The sequence below is a fragment of the Kogia breviceps genome, chromosome 10 (assembly GCF_026419965.1).
Source record: "Kogia breviceps isolate mKogBre1 chromosome 10, mKogBre1 haplotype 1, whole genome shotgun sequence".
In the NCBI taxonomy this organism is placed as follows: Eukaryota; Metazoa; Chordata; class Mammalia; order Artiodactyla; family Physeteridae; genus Kogia; species Kogia breviceps.
The window spans coordinates 7,580,072-7,596,501 of NC_081319.1; the positions used below are offsets into that span (position 1 = coordinate 7,580,072).

General features: G+C 43.6%; 1 protein-coding gene and 1 pseudogene across 16 annotated transcripts in view; one reads left to right on the top strand and one right to left on the bottom strand.

The window, feature by feature from the left end:
• The window catches only part of MTMR14 (myotubularin related protein 14), a 101,548-nt gene that overhangs the window by 40,392 nt on the left and 44,726 nt on the right, over window positions 1–16,430 (bottom strand). For 11 of the 16 annotated variants that reach the window (XM_059077737.2, XM_067043523.1, XM_059077735.2 and 8 more), the window contains exons 1-2: window positions 3,419–3,722; window positions 1,148–1,296 (exon numbers count right to left, since the gene is read on the bottom strand). The exons of 1 other annotated variant lie outside the window; for it this stretch is intronic. In XM_059077737.2, coding sequence (XP_058933720.1) covers window positions 1,148–1,296; window positions 3,419–3,574 — 305 coding nt within the window. In that variant the 5' untranslated portion in view covers window positions 3,575–3,722. Of the gene's footprint in view, window positions 1–1,147; window positions 1,297–3,418; window positions 3,888–16,430 lie in introns of those variants that run through there. 4 more of the 16 variants (XM_059077734.2, XM_059077736.2, XM_067043527.1 and 1 more) reach the window with 4 other exon arrangements.
• LOC131764473 (aldo-keto reductase family 1 member A1 pseudogene) lies at window positions 6,542–7,531 on the top strand (annotated as a pseudogene).

Below are 16,430 nucleotides of genomic sequence, written 5' to 3' on the forward strand. Positions count from 1 at the left end.
TTTCAGGGACACCCCTACTCATCCTTGCAAATCCAGCTGAAAGGTCTCCCCAAACACACACCAGGCAGAATCCACCTTCTCCCCAGTTCGTCTACAGCAGTGCTTCTCAAACCTCCACGTGCGTACGAATCACTGGGCCATCTTGTTATGCTGTGATTTTGATTCAGTGGCTCTGGAGCCCAAGACTCAGAATCTCTAGCCGTTCCTGGGTGCGCTAATGGGTGCACTCTGAGCAGTGATGGCCCGCTGCACTTTGCAGCACGACTCTACCATAGCACTCATCATCACAGTGCTTCCACGGGGCCAGGCTTTCACGGATAGTGTTTGGCAACAGCTCCTGGAATTCCCTTAAAATCAACGGCAAGCAGGGAGCCTAGGGGAACAAACTTTGAGATCAACATAAAGCACTTCCTAGAGCATCAGTGATTATTTATCAGTGTCAAACAACTGCTACCATTTACTGACTGCCTATGGGCTGCATCCTGTGCCGGGTGCTCTGTGTCTGCTCTGGTGTGAACTGTTACCACACACAAAGCACTCGGGCCTTGGGAGGCCCTCAATAAATGGTAGCTCTTATTTCTAATTCTTACAGCACACACGTCAGGCTTGGAATAGTCCTGTTTATCAGCAGGAACTGCAAAAGCCACTTTTCTAAATAGAGGTAGAAACTGATGAGGAAACTAAGAGACAAAGAGGTTCAGTACCTTGCCCAAGTGAGTTACACAGCCAGCAAGCAGGGCAGCCAGCAAGTACGCTGACCTCAGGCTCTTAAGCTATACATACACTAACTGCCCTTCCACATGTCGACAAAGCATACCTCCCACTTCCTCTCTTAAAAAAGAGAAAAAAACCAGAAGAGAAAACACTGAGGTTCAGAGAAGTGAGGTGTGAAGTCAGCTGTCTCAGGACAACGAGCTATAGGGTAGGAGTAAAACAGGAGGCCAGGGCTGTGACTCCCAACCCCTCCTTCTATGCTGTGCTACTCTGCCAATCTAAGATGTGAAACTCTGAAGGAAACAAAGATGTCAATGAGGCTTGACACCTGGGAAAAGTGAGCCTGCCCCACCCAGCTGCAGGCTTTCCTAACCCTGGGGGTGGGCTGTCAAGGCCTTCCCAGATGGGCACACTTGGGTTATGGGATGCTCACGTGTCTTTCTCCTTCTCAGAACTCTCATACTCCAGGAACACGATGTGCTGGGGGTAGTGGCCGCAGATATCCCCATTCACATTTTGGATCACGCTGTAACAGTAGTCTCGGCCAAACAGCTCCAGACACCTCTTCTCAATGCGCTCAACCTGCACAGAGGAGGAGATCTGAGCATAAAGAAGATTCTGGGGTTCTGAGAAATAGACGCTTCCTGACCTGGAGAGGTCTCCGGGAATGACAATGTGCCTCTGTGATTATAATTCAATACCAGGAAAAGACATCTTGCTAGATCACAGGCCCTAAATGTGTGGTTCATGAACCCACATGGTAAACTTTGGGAGAGACTCTGAACCCCTCAAAGTGGTGGTGAAACTGTGTACGTTAAGCATTTGAAGAGAGGTTGACACCTTTCATTAGATTCTCAAAGGGGCCCACAATCCATAAAATATTAAAAACCCCTGCTCTAAGTTATTTTATTTCATTTTTAATATATTTGTTTATTTATTTTTATTTTTGGCTGCATTGGGTCTTTGCTGGAGCACACGGGCTTTCTCTAGCTGCGGTGAGCAGGGGCTATTCTTTGTTGCAGTGCGCAGGCTTCTCATTGCGGTGGCTTCTCTTGTTGCACAGCACGGGCTTCAGTAGTTGTGGCTCGCAGGCTCTAGATTGCGGGCTTAGCAGTTGTGGCGCACGGGCTTAGTTGCTCCGCGACACGTGGGATCTTCCCGGACCAGGGCTTGAACTCCTGTCTCCTGCATTGGCAGGCAGATTCTTAACCAATGCGCCACCAGGGAAGTCCCTCTCTAGGTTACTTTAACCGGCACTAATCCATTATCTTCCTTTGGCTGCAGTTTCTTCCCCATTCTCCAGCCACAGACCAGTACCTAGAAGCTCTAGTTAGTGTAATGAGTAAAAGATGCAGATAAAGCTGTCTCCTTACAAGCAACTTGCTTATGAAATAGAAGGAACAGCTCCCTTAAAATTGCTCTTGTTTTGCTCAGTTCAGGGAAAGACCCACCAGAAGAACGACATAAAACCTGTAACACCTCAAGAAGTCTGCAAAAGATCAGAAGTTTAGGGCCAGGTGGAGTGAGTCAAGTATAACTTTTTACAACCCTAATCTTCAGGGGTGTATAAGAAGGAAGGGGGGCCCAGCAAAACTGACCCTCTAGCCACCCAAAAGACCAATGTGGAGGGAAAAACTCACAAGAATTAGAAATCCTCAAATATCAAGGGGCATGAGTATCATTAAGAAGCCTATTAGAAAATACAAATTCCAGACTCCCACCCTCAGAAATTCTAACTCAGTAGGACTGGGTGGGATCAAGGAACCTTTATTTTTAACAAACACCGCAGATGATGCTGAAACAGGTGGTCCTCAGGCTAAGCTCTGAAAAATACTCGGTCATTTGGAGAGTGGGGGAGACCCATCATTACTGAAGTCTTCCCTGCATTACCCCAGACTAGCAGATGCCAAGTGCAGTAAGTCCTAGCATAGGTAACCCCTGGAGCCAAACCAGAGTTTCATGGCCTGGGAGGGAACAGAATTCCATTGGAAAACCTGATGCTAAACCTGCCGAAACCACGTGGGGAAAGTAAGATGGCAGGGTCGGCAAGATTCCCATCAGACTGCCAGGCAATGCCTAAGATGGGAATGGCCTGACCGGACTGGAAGCCTTCCAGGTCTGGCAATAAGGAGACTGAAAGGAATCACAAAAGTAGAAAAAAAGAGAAACTTGCTTAAAAGACTTGCTTTTAACAAAGGAACTGAGGGAGTATGAGTTGCCTTCCTGCTCTATGGGGGAAGGAAAGGGATGGGCCTAATTCTCAAGTCATGCTGAGACTGTACAAGGGGGAAACACACTCGGTTTATCTCTTGGCTCCATTCTGCCCCACCCCTCCAGCTCCTTCACTCTGATCTCTGACCTGGGTAAATCCTCTACACTTCAAAAAATCTAGACATGAGGGTTTCTGTCCCCATACCTAATGCATGCGAATAACCCTCCTCAGTCAGCTCCTCCTCTCTAATCTCTGAACAAGGCCACTCAGCGCTAATCTTTGACCTCCAAACACTTTTGTCTCAAACCAAAACGTCATCCTTCCTTGGCTCGTTCTGAGCCCAGTTCCTCCTTTTCGGTTTTTAAATCCGACCCTTACTCTCCGGGTCCAGACACAGAGCACTTCCCTCTCTCTCTGTCCTATGACCCCTGACCTCAGCAACGTCGCAAACGAGGGACCTTCTCTTTCTACTCATCGCGCCTCCGGACTCACCTTAGAGCCTCCCGTCCCGCTGCAGTCCTTGGCCCGGTACTGAGTCCGGGAGAACTCCTCCAGCAGCTCCCCGAGCCCCGGCTCCTGCGGCTGTGGGGTTCCTGAAGAAGCCGAGGACCCCGCCGAGGAGGCGGCGGCGGCCCGAGCGCCGGCCATAGCCCAGCCCCGCGTCCCTTTCAGCGCCCTGCGTCGCCCTCAGCGCGGGCCAGCCCAGCCCATGGCACCTGGAGGCACCGACTCCAACTCCTGAACCTCCGAAGCCGCCTGAGCCGCCTCCTTCGCTTTCCACTTCCGGCCCCGCCCCACCCAGCCGGATGTTTACTCCAGAGCTGGCCAATCGGAGCCCAGGACTTGCGCCCTGCCCCACGATTACCTGCCCACCACCGACGCGGAGCGGTCCAAGTGGTCTCGAAGAGGGGACCGCGGCAGCCCTCAGAAACCTTGTGCTCCGCCCCACCGGGTTTCCCCTGGGAAGCCAGGCTAAACCATTGGGGTTGCGGGGGGGGGAGTACAGCGCGGGACTAGGAGGAAGGAACCAGGGGAAAGAACTAGCCTAAGAGTGGAATAAACCATTAACAGGGAGAGGAGGCGGGAACTCTCGGAACCTAATTAGTGCTGGCAACCATAGTAATGACAATAAGTAATAATAAAACAGCATTTCGTAAGGCACTTTGCTTGCATTGATGCTCACAGCCGTCCCTCTGATTATAGTGCTGCAATAGTCAACCCGCTTTATTGAAGTAACCGCGGGTCATGACTGGCTTGAAATTCTATGATTAAAAAGCCCCATGTTATTTTTCTTTTTTTCATAATGGAGTATTTCAAACATTCACAGAAATGGAGAGAATAGTATAATGAACCCTCATGTGTCCATTAGCTTGTTTCAATAACCAACATACACCAATCTATCTTGTTTCATCAATCTTTGCCCCATCTAATGCTATTATTTTAAAGCACATCTCATTATTTAATCTGTGAATACTTCAGTATTAATCTTCTAACAGATTAGTACTGTTAAAAAACTATTAAGGAAGAGAATTTAGGTCTTAAACATACTTGAACACTCCATGAAGCCACCACTGTTTGTTCCCAAGGGTCCAAAGAACTGCAGCATGAGACTGAAGGCAGGACACTTTTATAGGATAAAGAATAAGGAACAAGGAAGAAATGGGAATTCCCTGGAGGTCCATTGGTTAGCACTCCTCTGCCCTTTCACTGCTGAGGACCTAGGTTCAGTCCCTGGTGGGAAACTAAGATCCTTGCAAGCCACCTGGCGGCCAAAAAAAAAAAAAAAAAGAAAGAACAGGGAAGAGAAAAATAGAAAACAAGGAAGTAATTATAAAGCCCAGAGTTTGGGGATTGGCTGACTAGATATACTGTGTTTCTGGTCAAGCAGAACATTTACAGAGACACCAGAGTTACTAAATTTTGCTATCTTGCTGTGCCACTCTGGCAGGAGTGGCTCCATCTTTGGCCTAGAAATTTATTTCAGTAATTCTCCCTTTTCTCATCCTCTTGACCATTCAACAGGTTTTGTCAAAAATATCAGTACTAAGGGCTTCCCTGATGGCACAGTGGTTGAGAGTCCGCCTGCCGATGCAGGGGACGCGGGTTCGTGCCCTGGTCCGGGAGGATCCCACATGCCGCAGAGCGGTTAGGCCCATGAGCCATGGCCGCTGAGCCTGTACGTCCAGAGCCTGTGCTCCGCAATGGGAGAGGCCACAACAGTGAGAGGACCGCATACTGCAAAAAAAAAAAAATTAGTACTAACATGACCCTCAGTCACCATTGCCTCTTCTGCTCTCAGTGTAGCATTCACAAGAGGTGATGTCAGGCTTGTATTCTTGGCCCTGGTTCTGTTTTTCTGTTCTCTTTTGTCACTTCAGTCAGAGGGAGACCATGTGTTGGCTGGTCAGTGGCTGCCCACATGCATTTAAAACTTTTGAGAGAACCCAGCTTATCAGGGAGACAATAATAATTACTAGCAACAAAACAATGTCCATGGTTTGGAGAGTACTCCTGAGCCAGGGTCCCCATGATCCAAACAAGCTAGAAAACTGGGGACACTTCTTTAAGCCATTTGGCCTGTTTATGTATTTCGTGTAACTATGTCTCCCCTCCCCAGAAATGTTTATGCAGTGAGCTTGTTCCATTGAAACTGAGGTGTTATAAATCAGGGAGAAGTTTGTGACGGGAAGGAAGAACTACAGGATCACCAGCAACCAAGCTAGTCCAACAGTTAGTTTACCCTTCTTTGCGATGGTCTGAGGTAGGTGAACAGTTATCTTTCCAGGCTAGAGCAAGCCAAAAGGTGGAGAAGAGAATAATAAAGGTCTTCATGATGTAAGAATTAGGAAAAGGATGGTCAGAGAAGGAAGGAAGAATGGAAGGAAATGCTCTTAATCTGACTTCTTGGGAGGAAACAGTCTACCTCAGTGTTGCCTAGTTCTCTTCCTAGTCAATTGGATTTTGAGGTCTTTGGCATTTAAACAGGGCCAGATGTCAAGTGGGGTCTTCTTCAGTTGTGAAATTTGTACCCAGATTTTTTCATTTGTTTGTTTGTTTGTTTTAAAGTTGGCTCTTTTATTTACTATATTTTTAAATATTTATTTATTTATTTGACTGCGCCAGGTCTCAGTTGTGGCACATGGGATCTTCGCTGTTGCATGCAGTATCTTCTAGTTGCGGCAAGCAAACTCCTAGTTGTGGAATGTGGGATCTAGTGCCCGGATCAGGGATCGAACCTGGGCCCCCTGCAATGGGAGCATGTAGCCGTAGACCCTGGACCACAAGGGAAGTCCCTGTACCCAAGTTTTCACACCTTGTAATTCAACAGTGATGTTAGTGGTCAAGAACACTTCGTAGGGTCCTTTCCAGGAATCTCACTTTTGCAAAAGCATCAAAGTAAAACAATAATTGTCTGTAAATGACAATGAACTTTAAAATGCCCATGGCTGGAGATCTGATGAGAGTTCATTATAATGGAATTGACAAGGAAATTTGGTTATTTCTGTGACACCCAACATTTTTAACATGATAACTAGGAATCTGGGAAGCTGAGGCCCATTGGGTAGCTAGGAGGGCAAAGGACTGAGCTGAAAAGCCATACTTCCCTGTCAACGTCCTGTGCTCGTGCCGAGGGGGCAATGGCGGCTTCCTGTATCCTCCTACACACTGGACAGAAGATGTCCCTGATTGGACTGGGCACCTGGAAGAGAAAGCCTGGCCAGGTAAAAGCAGTTATTAAGTACGCCTTAAGTATAGGCTACCACCACATTGACTGTGCTATCTACGGCAACCAATGGCAACGAGACTGAGATTGGGGAAGCCCTGAAGGAGGATGGGGGACCCGGCAAGCTGGTGCCTCAGGGGGAGCCGTTTGTGACTTCCAAGCTGTGGAACATGAATCACCACCCTGAGGATGTGGAGCCTGCCCTCCGGAAGACACTCGCTGACCTCCAGCTGGAGTATTGGGACCTGAACCTGATGCACTGGCCTTATGCCTTTGAGCGGGTAGTCAACCCCTTTCCTAAGAATGCTGATGGGACTATACGCTATGACTCCACCCACTACAAGGAGACTTGGAAGGCTCTGGAGGCACCGGTGGCTAAGGGGCCGGTGCGGGCACTGGGCCTGTGCAACCTCAGCAGTCGGCAGATCAATCATGTGCTCGGTGTGGCCTCGGTGCACCACGCTGTTCTGCAGGTGGAATGCTACCCATCCCTGGCTCAGAATGAGCTGGTTGCCCACTGTCAAGCACGCAGCCTGGAGGTGACTGCTTACAGCCCTCTGGGCTCCTCTGAGCGTGCCTGGCGTGACCCTGATGAGCCTGTCCTGCTTGAGGAGCCAGTAGTCCTGGCACTGGCTGAAAAGCATGGCCGGTCTCCAGCTCAGATCTTGCTCAGGAGGCAGGTCCAGCAGAAAGTGAGCTGCATCCCCAAGACGGTCACACCTTCCCACATCCTTCAGAACATCCAGGTGTTTGACTTCACCGTTAGCCTGGAGGAGATGAAGCAGCTGGATGCCCTGAATAAAAATTTGCTATTCATCATGCCCACGCTTACAGTGGATGGGAAGAGGGTCCCGAGAGATACAGGTCACCCCCTTCAGTGACCCATATTGAGACCACAGCTTCCTGGCTTCCTTTTCATCTCTCCAGCTATAACGTCCTGCCATCCCCAGAAAGAAGGAGTTAATAAAGCCATTGGAGTATCCATCCAAAAAAAAAAAAAAGATGATAACTAGGATTATAACTTGTAACATTATACCATGCATATCAGATTTTTAGGAATTTTATATAAGTTCTGGAACACTTATGTTAATAACATACCCACACAAAGATAAGCTAAAGTTAAACATCACTTCTTATTTGGCAATGTTTTCTTTGTAATTTAACATATCAAATAAGCCTAATTAGCTTCACATTTCTCTTTTTATAGGGAGAGAGAACAAATATACTAGGGGCCCTTTGGAAAAATCCCAAAGTTGGCCCCAGGTCAAAAAAAACATCATTTAGAATTTGATTTTGGGGGCTTCCCTGGTGGCGCAGTGGTTAAGAATCCACCTGCCAATGATGGGACAGGGACACGGGTTCGAGCCCTGGTCCAGGAAGATCCCACATGCCGCAGAGCAAGTAAGCCCGTGAGCCACAACTGCTGAGCTGCGTGTCACAACTGCTGAAGCCCACGAGCCTAGAGCCCGTGCCCTGCAAAAAAGAGAAGCCACCGCAATGAAAAGCCCGCACAACACAAAGAAGAGTAGCCCCCGCTCACAGCAACTAGAGAAAGCCCGCACGCAGCAACGAAGACCCAACACAGCCAAAAATAAATAAATAAATGAATAAATAAAATTTTTTAATTGGATATATTAAAAAAAGAAAGAATTTGATTTTGGGGAAGTTTGTCAAAAACATCCATTTAAGGGACTTCCTTGGTGGCCCAGTGGGTAAGACTCTGCGCTCCCAATGCGGGCGGCCTGGGTTTGATCCCTGGTCAGGGAACTCGATCTTGCATGCATGCCACAACTAAGAGACTGCGTGCAGCAACTAAGAGCCAGAGCAACCAAAATAAATAAATAAATATTTTTTTAAAATATCCATTTAACCAAAGTGACAAGTAAAGACTTCAAAGGCAAGTACAGAAAGTTACATAGTTGTAAAAACCCCAAACCCTTAGCTTTTTTTTTTTTTTTTTTTTTTTGCGGTACGCGGGCCTCTCACTGTTGTGGCCTCTCCTCTCCCGTTGCGGAGCACAGGCTCCGGACGCGCAGGCTCAGCGGCCATGGCTCACGGGCCCAGCCGCTCTGCCGCATGTGGGATCTTCCTGGACCGGGGCATGAACCCGTGTACCCTGCATCGGCAGGTGGACTCTCAACCACTGCGCCACCAGGGAACCACCTTGGCTTTTCTAAGATTCAGGGTTTTCTATTCGCAGATTAAATGTCTTAAAAAATGACTAGGCTTTTGAGAAAAAAATAAAACTGAAAATCTTGAAAACCTCGACATATCAGAATTGTTTATTTTTTGGAATTGTTACCGAGTCCAAGCTCGCTCTGCTCGCTGCACAACAGGGCAATGAATCGCAGACGAGGTGTAGAGGCAGGGAATCCGACTTTATCAGGAAAGCCAGCAGATGGAGAAGATGGCAGACTAGTGTCTCTGAGAAATCATCTTATCAGGGTTTGGATGCCAGTTTCTTTTATAGAATCAGAGAGGGAGAGGCGGAGAGGAAGTAAAGTAAAAGGGCCATCAGTCTTGCAAAACACCTCCTGGAATGACCAGCCTCGGTGAGGGGATGTGTTTTTTTATTTTTCTTGCAGCCATTCACAGGTGGGCAGGGTTCCCTGAGGCAAGCCATTTTGTATGATCATAATAACAAAAGCAACGCAAAGGAAAGGTTAAAGTTAAAGAAACAGATCCAACATGGAGTCCAATTTAGCTCTTCCCTGTTACAATTCCCCACTGTCAATGTCCATTCCACAATCTTGTGGAAAAAAGGGGTGACAAAGTTCTAATTGCTCAGTCAGATGGATCTTTCTGTGAGTGTCCGCCATCCGTGTCAGTGTTCCAGATGTTGAGATTTGTCTTTTGTTCCGCTTTGGAAGTGTCTACTTGACACCTGTAGACTTAAAAATATTCACAAGCTAAAAGTTGAGAGTTGTCAGGAATTTTGAGGGCTTCAAGCCCAGGGAGCTGCATCTCAAGTTAAGAAATTTAGCATTTTTCTATGTATGGGAAGATGCTAGAGTCTGGGCTCACTGAAATAATTTCTTTGATATGCACCACAGCCCAGATGGGGCCTGTATCCTGTATTTTCACATCCTGCGTTTACTCAGGGCTCACCATAGGGAGTGGCTGCAGTCTGATGGCTGTTAGATGGCAGGTATTCTTCTCCTTCCTGAGTTTCCTCAGTGTTCACTGGCTCACACTGGGGGGCTGCAATCGCTGATGATTGATCCTCTCCTCTTGGTCAGGAATTTGACCAATATTTGGGAGACATTTCATGATCAAATTTTGTCCCATGGTGCTGGGAGGCTCATCCCAGGTCAGGCGAAAATTCTTGATATGCCACTCCAGGTGCTAACTTTTGGATTAGGCCCTATTGATAATTAAAGATTCTCTGGATCCTCTGTCTAATTATGATCCAGGAGACATTTTCCCTTGTTTCTTCTTCCCATACCTAGAATCACATTATTACAATTATTTTTATGTTATAAAAGTTATCTATTTCCTTAAGATGGTTAGCCATAGCAGTTTTGTTGGAGGCCTGGTTACACACTGGGTACTGCAAGAGACAACAATCTTATAAAATAGGATATAAGTAACAGCTAGTAACATTGACAAAGACATAGTGCAGCAGGGAGACACAAAGCACAAACAATTTGGAAATAAAGAACAAATTAAAACAATGATTAGTATAATATCAAGTCCACAGGAAAACCAGCTGGAGACAACAAATTCTATCATGATCAGGTAGAGAGAAAAAGATAAATGTTTCATCTTTGTTTAAAAAGGCATACTTTGGGCTTCCCCGGTGGCACAGTGGTTGAGAGTCCGCCTGCCGATGCAGGGGAAGATCCCACATACCGCAGAGCGGCTAGGCCCGTGAGCCACGGCCTTTGAGCCTGCGCGTCTGGAGCCTGTGCTCCAAAACGGGAGAGGCCACAACAGTGAGAGGCCCGCGTAATGGGAAAAAAAAAAAAGGCATACTTTATCAACTTGTTGTAGGTCATAGTATAAGGTTATAGCATAAAATTTTTTCCTAAAAACAAAGATTAAAGTCAATATATTTCCTAAAGTCATAAAGTTATACATCATATTTACCAGTTCACTCAGTCCCATGTAATTAATTCCCATTGATCTGGATTAAATAATCAGGTTTCCCATTAGTTTTATCATTTGTTACCCAGTCCAGTGATATTATCTAAAGGCTATAAGAAACTTATATTTGTTAAAAAGTTCCTTTTTATCAGTCTTCTTGAAAAATCTTCATTTTGTAAAAGCATCAGGACAAAAAACAAAATAATATGGTTAAAAATTTGAGTACAATGCAATTAGCAGGATTCTTGGATATAACATTTCAGAATAACTAGTATTATGATTGATGACATATCAGATGTTACGGATTCCATATAAATTTTGGAATATCTATATAAATGACATTTATCCATACACTATAATCTAAGATTCATCTCCAATCACTTTACGATGTTTCTGAAGTAATTTAACATACCAAATAAACTTAGTTTGACATCTCTCTCTGAGATGTCTCAGAGATGTTCTTTCAAAGTATCCAGAGTCAGGGCTTCCCTGGTGGCGCAGTGGTTGAGAATCCGCCTGCCGATGCAGGGGACATGGGTTCGTGCCCCAGTCCGGGAAGATCCCACATGCCGCGGAGCGGCTGGGCCTGTGAGCCATCGCCCCTGAGCCTGCGCGTCCGGAGCCTGTGCTCCGCAACAGGAGAGGCCACAACAGTAAGAGGCCCACGTACCATAATTTAAAAAAAAAAAAAAAAAAAAAAAAAGTATCCAGAGTCAGATGGAGGCTAAAAAGCTTTAGTCAGATTTTGATATTTGGGAAGTTTGTTAAAAATATCAAAAAGGTTTTAAAACACAACAGGATCGTAGGTCACTGTGAAACAGTACCTATCCATTTAACCAAAGTCACAAAATGATGAACTGAAAACAAATATGGATCACCTAAGGGCACAGAAACTCATTTAATCTGTTATCAAAAGGAGCACGTCTAACAGAGAGAGATCAAATTTCAGTCTTGTATTAGCTTAGTTAATGAAATCCATTTACTTATTTAACTTAAATCTAAATTCAGTTAATCCTGACCATGCACAAAACTTTCTCAGTAAAATGTAATTCCATTCCTCCTACCTTCTTAACTGAAAACACACATTCTACCATACTGAAATGTTTTACTATTTTCAGTAGCTTTAACTCTATATTTAAATTAGAATCTCCGACTCTTAAAAACCTTAATTTCTAGTGACAACCAAGACGCAAGTAATACTTACCAAATCTGGAGGAACTATTTTAGATGATTTTTAGAACATAATTATTCTTAGAGTTTACCTAAAAGCTCTTATCTCATTTATATTTACTTTAAAGTTTCATCATATCAAGTTATTTTTCTTGCTGACAAATTTGCAACAGATATAACAAGATTTCATTTAGCTTCTATTAAACCTAGGTGCAGTGAAAGTACTATACTTAATGTTGATGGCTTTAAAGACATGTCTATATTAATTAGAGCAACAAACTTAAACATTAATACTAGGTATTAATTTAATACTAAATATTTCCTGGTTTATGTGAAACTGAAACTCATTTACCTTAATTTCTCTTGTATTTAGAATTGTTTGGTTTGTAAGTGCTTACGTTTCTTTAAGCCAATTAAATAAGGCTCATTTACAGATTAACTTCAGCAATGTTATCCAAAGACAAAAACACATACAAACCTACAAACAAACAGAGAGAGACATCATAGTTCTCATTTCAAAATTTCAGCCCTGAGTCAGGTACAGCAGTGTAAAACCCATCAGTTTACAAAAGAGGTTGGATTAAAGTTGGGTTTCTGGCAGATGGAACAAATCAAGCTCATTTGCCTAGATGGCTAAACCCTTTCTACTAATATTTATGGTAAACAAGTCAAGTTCTAAATTACTGTACCCTCTTTTACAAAATTTGCATTTTAAAAGATGCCAGAGATAAGGGTTTTTGAGAAGACCAGATAGGACATTTGTATCTCAAAGGTACAGGCAAGTTTCTCCTAGGATGACTTTGTTTTCCCTTTGTTTAATATTTACAAGCCTCTTAAGATTACTCATATTTATTAGAAAATCAATCAACTTGTTCCCTACTGTCCATGTTACCCGGGGCTCCTGTGGGGAAATCTGGGTCTGACGTTTCAAGTCCGAGGGAGTCCCCTGGCCTCTTACAGGATATTGGGGCAAGGGAAATTGCCCTGCTGCAGAAGTGGCTCCCAGTCCAAATTGGGTGCCCTGTCGGGGTTCGGTCTTAGATGGTGATACTAAACCAGGTCGCTGTGTCCCGGGTGTTACCACAGAAACTTCTATTTGATCCCAATGGGCAGGGGTAACAGGAGGCAGTGAATATGTTGGCAGCATGGCAGGGGGGACATTTGGAACAACTGCCAGTGTAGCCTGCTTGGCCACTGGGGGAGCTGGATAGGCTGGGGTGCAGGCTAAGTTTTGAAATAACATGTCCCCACTCTCATTTTCTCCCTCTCCCCCTCAGGTTTCCTTTCAGATCATGGCACTTTAAGGTGGCAGTCCTCTAACTCCTTTTCCTCCTGATGCAATAGCATAAATGCTCCTACATATGGAATCTCATCTCTTTTCCCTGCTCTTTTGCAGAACATTTCTAACTGCGAGATTGTATAATAATTGAGTGAGCCATTCAGGGGCCATTGTTTTTATGATCCTAATATATATTGGGTTCATACCATATTACAGTAGTATATCATGTCTCTCTTAGTCATAGGCTCACGGCTATGTTTTGCCCATTTATCTAATATATGCCCCAAAGGCTTTTCCTTCGGGATAGGTGGATTATTTCCCATTTTTATCAGTTTGACTACACCAAACACAAAAGACACAGACAAATTCCAACACAAAAGGCACAAATTCTAGCATCAATGCACACAAAACCAAAACAAAACCAAGAGCAAAACCAACAAACTAGTTCCCAGATCAGGTAGACTTACCCTACAAAACCAACGAACTAGTTCCCAGTGAACCCGTTCTCAGAATCAGGTAGAGTCCAACAACAATCCCCCCCCTCCGGCAGGGCACCCCAACCAGATTGGCTTGTCCTGTAAAGGAAAAGCCCAGATTGAGGGGGAATATGTTCCCAGCATGCACACCAGAGAAACTTACCCTCCAGAATCGAATGGAGTCTGTCGACTCATAGCCCCAAATGGAACTGAAGTTCCCCAGGTTGGAACCGAAGTTCCCCAGATGGAACCGAAGTTCCCCAGATTGGAACTGAAGTTCCCAGATGGAACTGTCATTCCCCAAATTGAAGTCTGTCGGTTCTTTGCTTCAGTTGCCAAGCACTGGGGTAGCCGGTGCTGCTTCAGGGAACTCTGAAGGGAAGATCCTCGGGACAAATGGTCCTGGCAGCTGCTAGGGCCTTGCCCCAGTATTCCCTGACCTGGCCGACTAGCCACAAGCTGCAAGTCTCCTGGCTGGCTCTCCAAATTTGTTACCGAGTCCAAGCTCACTCTGCTTGCCACACGACAGACAGGCTAACGAATCGGAGATGAGGTGTTGAGACAAGGAATACGACTTTATTCGGAAAGGCGGCAGATTGAGAAGATGGCAGACTAGTGTCTCTGAAAAACCATCTTATCTGGGTCTGGATGCCAGTTTCTCTTATACAATCAGAGAGGGAGAGGCAGTGAGGAAGTAAAGTAAAAAGACATAATAGAGAGGGAGAGGCAGTGTGGAAGTAAAGTAGAAGGGCCATCAGTCTTGCAAAACATCTCCTGGAATGACCAGCCTTGGTGAGGGGATGTGTTAGTTTCTTTTTTCTTGCAGGCATTCACAGGTGGGCAGGGTTCCCTGAGGCAGGCCATTATGTATGATTATCATAAAGAAAGCAATGAAAAGCAAAGGTTAAAGTCAAAGAAACAGATCCAACGTGGAGTCCGATTTAGCTCTGCTCTTCCCTGTTACAGAATTACATATAATTTTAGAGTTCCTCTTTCTTTTCATCAAAAGCATAGTCTAAAGTAATTAGTCTCTAATGCCTGTCATTCTTCAATATTTTTGCAGTGTTGTTAAAAATTTTCAGATTTAAGGATGATAACTCTAGTGACTAAAATGTTATAATCTAAGTGCACATTGTATAGATAAAGCTTACCATTTGGCAATAAGTTAAAATTTTTGTACATTTGGGGAAAGGGGTGGATAGTGTAAATAATTTTCAATTACGACATGGAGTAGGATGATGACTTTTTTGTGGTTTGATAAAGAAAATTTAGGTTTTATTTTAATAACTTCATTGAACTGTCAAGCAAATAGGAAAAATGAAAAAATGAAAAAGGCCTCTTGTAGCTGATAAGACAGTGCTGGTTTGCTTCAATCAACAGTAGCCTCCATGTCTGATTTTATTTGAGCTAAATGAACAAAAATTTTCATTAAAAAAAAAGTTTCAGGATTTTCTTAAGTAATCAAAGACCTGATAAAGATAACATGAAGTACAGTAAATTATTTTGATAAGACACAAAATCTTTGCTTTCCAGGCAGATTAATTAAAAGGCACCCTTTCTCACCAAAAAACACATCTTATTTTCCTTACATAGAGAAGTTTCCTGTATTATTTCTAGTAGTTTTAATTATATACATGTTTTAGAATTCTTAACCCTTAGAATCCTTAATTCCTATTTAATACTAAGAAGTAAGCAATCTGTTACACTAGTATTTTGTGGATTGGTAAATTTATAAATACATTTCATAATTTCTGGAAGTATAATTTTCCTCATAGTAAATGAGGAACTATATATCAGAACTATATATAAACAGAACTATATATCTTTAGTTCCTTTGTAAAGGAAGCCAAATGCGATAAACTTATGATCAGAAGTTAATGTTTCAACACTTTATCCTATTTGGAAATGGTCTAGATATTCCATGAACATCCATCATTTAACTTATCTTAGTATAACTTAGTATAACTTTAGGGTTTCAAGTTGCCAAAAAGATTTTGGAAACTATTTTTAAGTAGACATATCATAGAGCATAATTATTGTTGAAAAGTTCATTTGTAGGGACTTCCCTGTGGTTAGGACTCAGTCCTTTCAGTGCTGTGGCTAAAGCTCAATCCCTGGTCAGGGAACTAAGATCCTGCAAGCCATGCAGTGTGGCAAAAAAAAAAAAAAAAAAAAGAAAAAGAAAAAGTTCATTTGTAAGTTCATTTTACTTACATCTATTTAATTGTTCTTAACAATTGTTTGGATTATTCATGAAAACTTCATGAAACATTAAACAGCTAACCATCACCTTTGGTTGGTTATCTTGCTGGCTAACAAATTCTATAACAGAGATAACAGGAGCTTATTTGACTTGTAGTAAACCTACGTAGAATAAAAGTTGTATGCCTGTGTTATACTTAATGTAGATAACTCTGAAGACATTCCTCTTTTAAATAAACCAGCAAATTTAAACTAGCTTCCCCCCAAAGATTATCCTAGATCATGTGACCTTGAAAAACATTTGCATTAGTTTTTATATTTCTGAGTATGTTTAATTACTTTAAGCCAATTAAATAAAACACTTTACAAATGAATTTTGGCAATACCATCGGAACGTAGAAAAAATATCACACATCTATAACACACATATAAACATATACATAAACATACAGAAGAAAACAGAGATCTTATAACTTTTATTTAAAATTTTAGCCATGAGATGTGTGTGGATCCAAATTGTGTTTGACAGGAAAATAAGTTAAGATCACCTGTTCGGATGGCTTAAAC